At 41.2% G+C, this 12,266-nt stretch overlaps 1 protein-coding gene across 3 annotated transcripts in view; it reads left to right on the forward strand.

Moving 5' to 3' along the window:
- LOC117429564 (proprotein convertase subtilisin/kexin type 6-like) overlaps window positions 1–12,266 on the forward strand; it is a 34,947-nt gene that overhangs the window by 10,552 nt on the left and 12,129 nt on the right. For all 3 annotated transcript variants that reach the window (XR_009308435.1, XM_058998894.1, XM_058998893.1), the window contains exons 7-12: window positions 960–1,132; window positions 1,456–1,668; window positions 2,222–2,322; window positions 4,992–5,095; window positions 5,341–5,458; window positions 9,628–9,816. Coding sequence is in view for 2 of the 3 variants with exons in the window: in XM_058998894.1 (XP_058854877.1) it covers window positions 960–1,132; window positions 1,456–1,668; window positions 2,222–2,322; window positions 4,992–5,095; window positions 5,341–5,458; window positions 9,628–9,816 (898 nt within the window). In the remaining variant the exon portion in view is untranslated. The remainder of the gene's footprint in view (window positions 1–959; window positions 1,133–1,455; window positions 1,669–2,221; window positions 2,323–4,991; window positions 5,096–5,340; window positions 5,459–9,627; window positions 9,817–12,266) is intronic.

Below are 12,266 nucleotides of genomic sequence, written 5' to 3' on the forward strand. Positions count from 1 at the left end.
CAGCAGGGATATTTTAAAGGATAAGCATCAGAGATGGAAACAGTTACTCAACTGCATTTTAAAAGGCGAACACGTCTGCAGCCATACAAATGTCTTGTTTGAGCAGAATGACCAAACACTGCTTATTGAATGCATTTCAAGTTAAGTTTGTTGTCACAGAATAACTTTTTCAGTTGTGGGTGTATTTTTTTTTCTTAAACTATTTATTTATTTATTTATTTATTTATTTACTTATTAATTATTTTTAAATGGGGCAATTTGGTAATTGAAGAGATACGAATCATAGCTGTTTTTTTTTTTTACCCCATAATGCTCGGGGCTCCCGAGTGGCGCATCCAGTAAAAGCACTCGCTAGAGTGCAGGATGCGCTCTATAGCCTGGACGTCGCGAGTTCAAGTCCAGGCTATTCCACAGCCGACTGTGGACAGGAGCTTCCAGGGGGCAGCGCTCAATTGGCCCAGCGTCGCCCGGGGGGAGGGAGGGTTAGGTCGGCCAGGGTGTCCTCGGCTCACCGCACACCAGCGACCCCTGTAGTCTGGCCGGGCGCCTGCGGGCTTGCCTGTAAGCTGCCCAGAGCTGCGTTGTCCTCCGACGCTGTAGCTCTGAGGCGGCTGTACGGTGAGTCTGCAGAGTGTAAAGAAGCAGGCGGCTGACGGCACACGCTTCGGAGGACAGCGTGTGTTCATCTTCTCCCCTCCCGAGTCAGCGTAGGGGTGGTAGCGGTGAGCTGAGCCTAAAAAATAATTGGGCATTTCAAATTGGGGAGAAAATAATAAAAACTAATTGGCAACGACTAAATTTAAACAAAAATAAATAAATAAATAAACATAGCAACATTGTGTCAAGTTCTGCAGATGTCTTTTCAGTTCTCTGCAGTAACCAACAAAGGCCTTTGATTGCAATTATGGCACTTTATGAGTGCCGCTGTGCCCCGGTGTTTGATGTTTTTGTGCTTTCAGGCATTCGGATGTTGGATGGAGATGTAACGGACATGGTGGAAGCGAAGTCTCTTGGTATCAGACCTGACTACATTGACATTTACAGTGCCAGCTGGGGGCCGGACGATGATGGAAAGACGGTGGACGGCCCCGGTCTGCTGGCCAAACAGGCCTTTGAGATGGGCATTAAAAAGGTGCTTCTCTGCACGTTTTACCACCGCCACGAAGAGAAGCCCTGAATTACCCCCTCCCCCTTCTTTAAAAGAAATACGAAAGCAGGCTCTGCTTCTTTTTGTTCATGCTGGCCTTTGAAATCCATTCCCTGATCTGGTAACCCATGGTGAACAGGTTAAAATGGTTATAGGAATTGATGGCACACAATAGCAGCGACTGAGCACTTCAGTCCCGTAGGTCACTAATCCTAAACAATGGATGTCTGAAGGTCTTGTGGGTCTTTTTTTCTGCCTCCTGATAACGCTCTGCTGACCGCTGTCTGGGCTTGTTGTTTTGAACGCAGGGCCGGAAGGGCCTGGGCTCGGTTTTTGTTTGGGCCTCTGGGAACGGTGGCAGGCAGGGGGACCACTGCTCCTGCGACGGCTACACCAACAGCATCTACACCATCTCCATCAGCAGCACCACGGAGAACGGGAACAAGCCCTGGTACCTGGAGGAGTGTGCCTCCACGCTGGCTACGACCTACAGCAGCGGGGAGTTCTACGACAGGAAAATTGTTGAGTACAGCATTTTATTATTGGATTGAACCGTTTGTCACAAAAGACTTGCAAACAGAGTTTTAAATTTGTCCATTTCTTTCTTTCTTTTATTTCTTTCTTTCTTTTGTTTACTTTGAGGAGTTCAGCAGAATCTATTGGTTAAGCAAGGTTGGGAGGGTTCAGTACAAGCTCCAGAAAGTAAAGATTTCTGGACTAAATGTCATTAACCCGATTTCAGTGGGTGGGGTCATGCATAACTAAAACAAGGCTGACCTAGTTAAGGCTTTTGTTGCGCATAGTCAGTGTCTCCGACGTCGATAAGGAAATCACATCTGAACAACATTTACTGGTCCTGTAATTGTTTGCAGGTCATAGATTACCCTCCGTTGCTTTTTAGTCTGTTCTTGTGGAACTCTGTGGGTGGATTTTTTTTATTTGCAAATACCACAAAATGTTTGAGTTGAAATCCAGATCTCTCTTGTTTCATTTACTCTCTTATTTTCATTTCCTAACAGAGCTGTCATTTAATAAAAGGGTTGCTGGCTACTCATGACTTTTTCTCCCAAACAGGTGACCACAGACCTGCGCCAGCGCTGCACTGACGGTCACACAGGGACCTCAGTCTCCGCCCCCATGGTCGCCGGGGTCATTGCATTGGCTCTGGAAGCAAAGTGAGTATCGATTTTTAGTCTGTGTAACAGACCTGGGGTCAGTTAGAATTCTAATTACAGCTGAAATTGCAATTTAAATCCAGTAAAAACATTTGCGTAGAGTGCAGGATGCGCCCTACAGTCTAGACGTCGTCAGTTTGAGTCCAGGCTATTCCTTTGCCGACCGAGGACGGGAGCTCCCAGGGGGCGGCGCACAATTGGCCGAGCGTCGCCCGGGGGGAGGGAGGGTTAGGTCGGCCAGGGTGTTTTTGGCTCACCGCGCACCTGTGACCCCTGTAGTCTGGCCGGGCGCTTGCGGGCTTGCCTGTAAGCTGCATTGTTCTCCGACGCTGTAGCTCTGGGTCGCTGTGCAGTGTGAAAAAAAAAAGCGGTTGGCTGACGGCACACGCTTCGGAGGACAGCGTGTGTTTGTTTTTGCTGCTCCCGAGTTAGCGCAGGGGTGGTAGCGGTGAGCTGAGCTAAAACAAAAATAATTCGACATTATTAAATTGGGGAGAAAACACAAAAAAATTATTGGCGACTACTAAATTAAAAAAAAAAAAAAAAAAAAAAATTGTAGTTTCAATTCCAATGCTATTTTGTTCAGTTATAATTATGCTGCAGTAATTTGTTATAATTACAATTACACTGAAAAGTAACATACACAGCTCCACACATTAACATGTTTACTCTATTTATTCTAAACAACCAAGCAGTTATCACAGGTGCAAGTACAGAAACGTTTTGTATTTATTTTCAAACAAATGGGGTCGCCAAACGTGGTTGAAAATACAAGAATAATGATCAAATTATAAATAAATACGTAATTGAACTGTAATCAATCAATGTTATGGTATAATTATAATCGAGCAGGTCGCCATGGTTCAACTACAATGACATTGTAATTGCAATATACGAATTACACAATTGTAATTAACTCTGGGGTCTGCTGTGTAACCCTTTCCTGGGAAGCTTTGTAAAACTGGAACTATATAACAGCATATATTTCCTAAGCAATCCAATACAAAATAAATGTAACAACCTTGTCACAAATCGGTATCTCTGGGACAGTTTTAAATGCAGAGGTGCGTGTTAATTGTCTAAAACCATGACAGTGTTTTTGTATTTGAGCCCAACATTACAATAAGCCCCAGAGGGAGGTTGTGTAAGATCACGGAAACTCAGGCAGTATGACTGTGGGCTTGCGTGTGTGAGGCATGCACACCCTTTCAGACAGGGCTCCAGTCTTTTAAACCGGGTGCACTCAGTGTTTCAAAACAGGCATTTCTGTTCTGTTTATTTACTTTATTTTTAGATGGGATACATCAAGGAACATTTCACAAGTGAACCAGTGACAATTCGCAGAGGTTTATTATTTAGATTTGGTGTTTATAGATTGGATTAGTCTCGAACCCTTTCCAAGTGAAACACAGACCACACACACTGGTTACTCCAAAACCTGTATTTCCTTTTTCACCCCCCAATAGTTTTAATAGAATGTGCCATAGATATCCTGATTTTAAATGCTTGTGACCTTCTGAACTGGGCTTTGAACTTAATAGAGATGCCATTGTGGTCTCTTCTGGGGAATTGTTTGTTTCTAAAACCTCCCTGATCGTGTGTGGCTATTAACTCATTTATTTATATGCTGGGGTTAAATGATTCCCCCTAGCCCTCCAAGATGTTTCCATTAGCAAGAATGTGTGTATAACCACGTAGAGATAATGAAAACAGAAATCCTATTGATAACAAGGACTATTGTGAAACAATGCGAAGGGATGTTGTGAAATGGTTTTGTTATCCACATTGCCCTTGAAGATCTAGATCGGTTACAAGTATTTCAAGGATACATACTGAGGTCACCAACAACTTTGTTTGGCTTTTGGGATTTATTTTAAAAATCTTCAGACTATTATTATTATTATTATTATTATTATTATTATTATTATTATTATTATTAATATTATTAATATTAATATTATTATTATTATTATTATTTAGTCTTTTGAAGGTCATATCTTAAACTGGTCTCATGAATTTGTTTACTTGGCTGCACATTTGGTACAAAGCTTCACTCCACCTAGTTTCAATGGTGACTTTTTTTCATGTTGCTATATTTTAGGAACATTTCCCAAATTTGATCAAAACTATTGGCAGTTAAGTTATTCTGCTGCACATGTTTACGGTTTAATATTAAGCTCGTACGTGTAGTATCGAGGGTGCCATGTGTCAAAGAGGGTTGATGCAGAGAGACAAATGTATCTCAATGTTGTTCAACGAGCATAAATGTCTCTTGTGCTAAGTGAGTAACATTAATTGTAATGTATGCACGTAAATCTCCTGTGACCATCCATTTTCATTCAGCTTCATCAGGTGGTATAGTTCATTATGTATTTTGCCAATTTAGTGTGTCTTAGTTTTCACGTTTATGGTATCTCCAGTAATGTGCGTACATGGAGCTGTGTTCATGATTCAGCAAAAGAGTCGAACAGATTAGATTCAGCTTTGATCATGGCACTGTAGGCTACTATTTTCCTTACCGGCATCCTTCAGTGTTTAGGTATAAAACGACGGGTGTGGGAGAACGCAGGATTGCATTGCTTGTGTCTGCTGCAGCTTTGACTCTGGAGCGTGCAATTCAGTTCTGGTTGAATTGCAAGAACAGCAGCATTTCTTTCCCTCTCTTTCAGCCCGTTAATAACTTGGAGAGACGTCCAGCATCTTCTGGTCAAGACATCCCGGCCCGTCCATCTCAAAGCACCTGACTGGAAGACCAATGCCGCTGGCCATAGAGGTCAGTGCATTCTTGTAGTAACTGAGGGGAACTCCTCTGATCCACATAACTCTCTATGCTGTTCAAAAGGGCTTGTAGTGGTATGCCAACACAAGATTGCACAAATACTGTTAAATATAACCAAATGAACTTGATGGTCAAAATGTGTTTTTGGTAGAAGTTAAATCTGATTTGATCTGATTGAACCAATTCCTGTGACAGAAACCCAATTCTGTAGCTTTTCTCAAAAGTGTGTCTTTTCTCAGTCAGCCATCTGTATGGGTTTGGATTGGTGGATGCAGAAGCCATGGTTGTAGAAGCGAAAAAATGGAGAAGTGTGCCCCCGCAGCACATCTGCACCGGAACCAGTGATCGGAGACCCAGGTGAGCAAGGCGGCCGGCCACCCTCCGCTGTACTGCGAACAAGCGCAGGAAGGGGAATAAGGACATGAGTGGTGCCGCACAGAATAGGGACAGTTACACAGGGGCTACCCTTCACTGCCTATCCTGCATCTTACATCAGCATTGGGATTTATCACAGTTTAATAAAGTGCAGTCTTGGCAAAGAAAGTGCTTTACCTCCTGCCTATCATACAACTCCCCCTTTACCGTACAAGAGTAAATGCAAAATTACCCAGTGATGGCCATAGCTTTTTGACACTTTTAGTTTCTTTGAAAAGCAATGTAACACACCTTTTAGTTCACATGTGTGTATATTTTGCCGGTCTAATGCAACACTTTGCCTCTTCTACTAGTTTAATGGAGCATTCATTTTCACTACATAATCAATCGCTGATCCAATTAATTTGCTGCATTTATTCAGTTAATTTCAACATAGGCACTTTATTTATTTATTTATTTATTTATTTATTTTGATTTATTTATTTTGACTTCCGATGTGCATTCATGTACATTTATGTTATGCTATAGAATCTAAATTACATTTAAAATAAACAAGCAATTATAACTCATATTTACTTGCTGCCCTCTGAAATGGAAATACGATCATCTTCTTCTTCTTCTTCTTCTTCTTCTTCTTCTTCTTCATCAAACACAAAGACCTGAGAGAAGTTTGAATCATTAGTAATTTGATGACGGTTGGTTGATTTGCTGCTTCACTATCTGTAAATGAAAAGAAGTTATTGTCATAACAAAGTCAAGTCTTTCACCCCTAACTAACTCGCAGCTTTCTGTTTGACAGATAACTGCAAACCAGCACTTGGAACACAGTCAGTAAGCTTGCATAACAATACATGATGAACTAGGTCAGATGCCTTTGTTAAGTCAACAGAAATCGCGCAAGTTACCAGTCTGTTGTCCATGGCCAATAAACATTATTAACAACGTTAATGGGAGTGATGGGAGTATACGTGGGTGCGGTTCATACTAAAAACATGGGCTATTCAACTGATCCAACACCTGGAAGTTCTAAATACCATCGTCATTTAAATCAAAGAATCAGATTTTTTAAAAAGCTCTCCAGCAGTGTGTGTGAGTCTCTTTAGTGTATTTATCATCTTCAAAAGGCAAAGCCAATCATGTACTGTAAATTGAAAGATCATTTGTGTTGCGTTTTTATTTTACATTACACAGTATTTTCAGTTCAACAGGCTATAGATTCAGTAAGAATCGTGCAATGTGCAGTTTTCTTTTGTGAAACTAAAATGGTATTTGCATGATGGGACACTAATTTAAGCAACCAAAATGCTGTAGCTGTTTGTTACTGTTTGTGTGTAAATGCTGTGACAGTCCTGACCCATTGTGAGTAATGTAGTGTAAACATTTTTATCTGGATTCTTGTTTTGGATTTTTTAAACGGATACCTCATTGATCTTTGAAGCCCGCAATTAAGATAAGATGATTGAGATTTAATGATAAAAGGTGTGCTTGGGAGTAATCCAAGAATAATTTGACAGCATGATAGAGATGCACCTTTATACTGTGTAATAAATCAATAAAGTAATTGGCCTCTGTGCTCAGCACACAATGCAGCTGAAGGCACAATTATTTCATATAGCCAACTGATTTTTCTATTTCTTTTTTTTAGTAGCATCTTGCAATTTTCGAAACTGCAGTGTTTCTTGTTACCCCTACTTTAAGGTCAGCGACATTGCTTTAACACCTTAAAAGTATTTCATGTTTTTACCCTATAAATGGTTGTGCAACTATGAAGTAATCATGGAACAAGAAATGTAAATGCTTACAAGCCATCTCTCTTGTGTTTTGCTAGTTTAACATGTGGTTTCTGTGAGACTGCGTTGTGCAATAATGACCCAACTTGAGGACTGAACTCAAGTCCCCTGCTTACCATCCAAGTGTTTCCCAGCCTGACCGGCAGCCTCAGGGCAGCTGATCCCAAGTGTCAGCCAGGGCCACTTCCTTCTCTAGGTCTGGAGAGTCTGTAGGCTTGCTCAGCTTGATGTAACTAAGGCAGTGACGCAGCTAATGCCTTCATTTTACCTGCATATACATGTTAACTTGTAGTCTCTCCCCTGCCTGTGTATGTATATGTATGTATTTTTTTTTGCTATTGCTCATAGTTTTGACCTTGGCACCTTTGAAACATGCTGTGCAGAAAAACAAAACTCTTTAAAAGCGAAAAACCGGAACATGCCAGGAGGTGAATTCTCACTGAAAAAGTTGCTTCTGTTTTTGTTGTACAGTGTGATGTATATAGACTCCCTCTTTTCCAATTTACAAAACCTTTATTAAGGTTACTGACAGCTAGTGGTGTAGGAAAGATAACTCTACTCAAAACAATAGACCATTTCTTGGTTTAAGACATCCCAGCTATTTCATTAATGAATCCTATGGTAAACTTTCTGTAAAGAGCTGAATGATTTCAGTGTCAAAAGGACATACGTCAAGGATACATCAGAATTAACAAGGAGTAGTCAGAGCCACCCATTCAAGAGATACTGCAGAGCTGTTTCCCGATGGGCCTTGACATTGTGTGAACACTAAACTTGGCTATGTGATGCAAAAATATGTGGCACACTGCCAACAGTGGCACTTGGCGGGCCAGCATATCGTCACTCAGAGTAACTATAGCTGAAGAGTCCCTGGTTGGTTAACATTCCTGCTATATATTTTCATTTGGATCCTTCGAAACTGCTTCAACAAAAACAGCCTGATGCCTCCCTCCCCACTGTCCTACCTTAAAATAGCTGCTGCATACATGACAGATTACCTGAGAGGCAACATTAAAATAGCTGCTGCATACATGACAGATTAACTGAGAGGCAACATTAAAATAGCTGCTGCATACATGACAGATTACCTGAGAGGCAACATCTTGGGAGGCAGTTAGTGAATACTTAGCCAGGCTAGCATTAGCAAGGCTAATATGTTGATGTTCACTGGAATTCATCCAGGATATTGGATGAACACCCCTAATCTTCTTTGAAAAGATGCCAGGGGCTCGTTATTTGCATTAACGTCAGCGAGACAGGAACTCAGTTTAGCATCTGACCCAAAGGACTCCCCAACACTGTGCTGAGGCGTTGATTTGAGTTCAAGTCCAGATAGGGAGGCCGTGCAAGCAGACCCCCAACGTGTCCTACAGCGGCTGCGAGTTACATTTTGGAGTTAAAAGGCTTGAATAAAGCTTTATTCTTTATAGTTGGCCACTCATTTCGTCGACCAGATTAAATTCATAATGCGTCAGACCATCTATCCTTAAATGTTGAAATGTTGACGGTGCCCTGGAGAGTTGGCGGTGCCAGTAAATGTCTCTGCTGGAGGGTCAGCAGGGCAGGTTCAGTCAAGGAGCACGTCATGGACCTCCTTCCCAGTCTCTTTGGTGATTCAGTGAGCTGCCTGTGTGTTGGGAAGCCAGCAGTCAATACCCTGAAGAAAATACACCAAGAAAACTTTCTGGTGGATGTGCATCATTTTTTACATTTCTGATCAGCCTGTTTTTGATAACTGTCTAATTTAGGGATCCACTAGAAGTGTTTGTATGCTTTTAAAATGAATTCTAATCATAATCTATAGCTGGTAATTGGCACATTTTAAAAACATTATTATTATTATTATTTATTTCTTAGCAGACGCCCTTATCCAGGGCGACTTACAATTGTTACAAGATATCACATTATTTTTACATACAATTACCCATTTATACAGTTGGGTTTTTACTGAAGCAATCTAGGTAAAGTACCTTGCTCAAGGGTACAACAGCAGTGTCCCCCACTGGGGATTGAACCCACGACCCTCCGGTCAAGAGTCCAGAGCCCTAACCACTACTCCACACTGCTGCCCAAAAACATGTTAATATATTGTACATAACCACTTATAGCAGATCTGTAAACTTAAGTGCTGTAATTAGGGCGGTATTTTTTTCGGTGTACTAGGTACTGCGTCAATAAGGCATTGTTTTCTATATTTTCAGGTGACATATATATAATTACACACACTATTTCAGGAAAAAATAATTTTCACGGAACTAATATATTGCATGGCAATGGGTGATTTTCACGAAAATATGTGATAAACGTGAAAAAAAAACAACTAGCCTTGGTTCTAATATATCCTCTCTGCTTTCACTCCAGATATATCCGTCCTGACCAGTCGCTGAAGACGACCGTCACATCCACAGGGTGCTCCGATCATGCAGAGCAGCACGTGGTGTATGTGGAACACGTCGTTGTGAGAGTGTCGATTGTACATCCTCGCCGCGGGGATCTGCAGGTCAACCTCGTCTCTCCATCGGGCACCAAATCCCAGCTCCTGGCAAAAAGGTGAGTGGATTATACCACCTGTGCATTCAGAGAGTCAGTCATTGACAACTTGAAAAGGCAGGCATGGGGATGTAGATCATGTAGGCTGGAGTATTTAAGAAATCCTTCTTCTGTAAATATTATTATGTACACTATATTGTAAAATTGGGAATCTGGAGGTAATGTCCCATGTCAAACTAAAGCTCTAGTTCTAGAAAAGAAATACAATGTCATAGTACCTTTTAACAGAGTGATTTTTAAATGAACAAGCAGGGGATGTTCTCAAAACATTTGTCAATGTGCATTGGGGAAAACTTTGGAACTATATTGATACTATTATAATCCTTTTACCAACCATCCAGCTCTTATCTGGAATATAGATTATCTTGTGCAGTTGAACAAAACATTAATACAATAGAAGGCAATATTTCAGAAACAAAAGGCATGTTGTAATTTTAAATCTAGATTTAAAAACCAAGTAAGATCATTAGCAGTGTTTTTCTACTCCGGCTCTGATATATTATCAGGACATGAAAGAAAGCTGTTCTGTCTTGTTTTCACAGCACGCACAGTGTTGTCTCATTTGCTTTTGTATTCCAATTGTATTGTGAGCCAAGCAGAGGCCAGAATCTTGGCTATATTACTAGAGAAACAAGCTGGAACAGCAGATGGGGTTGATTTTTTCCCTGAAGTAAGTTTTACAGCTGGAGGGATTTTGGTTTCCTAATTTTATGATTTTTTTTTTTTTTTCGTTTAAGCAAGAACTTAACAGATATAATTCGGTGATATTTACAAATTGTTGACAAAACAAACAATCGAGTATACAGTATCCCATGAAGTCTGTCTTTTGTAATCGAGATGAGTGCACATACCAAATAAAACCACATTTGTTGCATTAAAATAGAATTTGTATATCAATTAAACTGTTTTGTGCTGTATAAAAGTGTGCTTGTAAGGAGGACTTTTATAAAAGAGTTGAGAAAGAAAAAAGTGAAAATCTATTAGAAACCCAATTCCACCTTTTTAATGCAGTCTTTCATCAATGTTATTGTCACAACTTGCCATGCTGGTGTGTAGTAATGCAGATTTATTAACACCTTGGGCTTAGAATTAATCCAAAATGGGTACTGCATTTTCCAGGTGTAAGTCTGTGCACATTTTTGCATAATTATACAGTAATACAGTAACGCCTTCAAATCTTTTGATTCCGTGTGAAGACGACAGTAACAGCTGTATATTAAACACAGACTACACATTTTAAATATACAGAAGTATTTTATTGGCTTTAAGTTTGGAGATGTTTTATTGAAAAACAGATATCTAAAAGCTTTAACATTTAACATCCGGGCTAAAGAAAGAGAAATATTTATATGTCATTGGTCTGAAGTTTAGAAACAGGCAACGTTTTTATATTATAAGATGGATTCGCACATATTACATAATCTGTGTTACCCCAATGGGAGTCTATGGATTTTAAAATACAAAAAATGAATAAACATTTTGTGAGGGTACAAGTTGATGGCCTGTTTTTTTGGTACATAAATCAAATTCCGAATTGGTGTTTCGTAACCGATCCAAATGATTTCCAGCTGTGTTCTCTTTGTGAAAACTTGGGTGTTTCTTTGCAATGCTGTTCTGATTATTCCCACGAGGCTGTGCGTTGCCAGATGAAAGCCCCTTCTTGCCTTCAGTTGGTGACAGTGTTGCTGTCTGCAGTGAAGGTGCTTCGGCTCCTCAAATGAAGGTTATCATGACAGTGTTGCTGGCTGCAGCGAAGGTGCTTCGGCTCCTCAAACGAAGGTTATCGTGACAGCATTGATGGTTGCAGCGAAGGTGCTTCGGCTCCTCAGATGAAGGTTATCATGACAGTGTTGCTGGCTGCAGCGAAGGTGCTTCGGCTCCTCAAACGAAGGTTATCATGACAGTGTTGCTGGCTGCAGCGAAGGTGCTTCGGCTCCTCAAACGAAGGTTATCATGACAGTGTTGCTGGCTGCAGCGAAGGTGCTTCGGCTCCTCAAACGAAGGTTATTGTGACAGCATTGATGGCTGCAGCGAAGGTGCTTCGGCTCCTCAAACGAAGGTTATCATGACAGTGTTGCTGGCTGCAGTGAAGGTGCTTCGGCTCCTCAAACGAAGGTTATCATGACAGTGTTGCTGGCTGCAGCGAAGGTGCTTCGGCTCCTCAAACGAAGGTTATCATGACAGTGTTGCTGGCTGCAGTGAAGGTGCTTCGGCTCCTCAAACGAAGGTTATCGTGACAGTGTTGCTGGCTGCAGTGAAGGTGCTTCGGCTCCTCAAACGAAGGTTATCATGACAGTGTTGCTGGCTGCAGTGAAGGTGCTTCGGCTCCTCAAACGAAGGTTATCGTGACAGCATTGATGGCTGCAGCGAAGGTGCTTCGGCTCCTCAAACGAAGGTTATCATGACAGTGTTGCTGGCTGCAGTGAAGGTGCTTCGGCTCCTCAAACGAA

This window comes from Acipenser ruthenus, chromosome 24 (genome assembly GCF_902713425.1).
Source record: "Acipenser ruthenus chromosome 24, fAciRut3.2 maternal haplotype, whole genome shotgun sequence".
NCBI lineage: Eukaryota > Metazoa > Chordata > Actinopteri > Acipenseriformes > Acipenseridae > Acipenser > Acipenser ruthenus.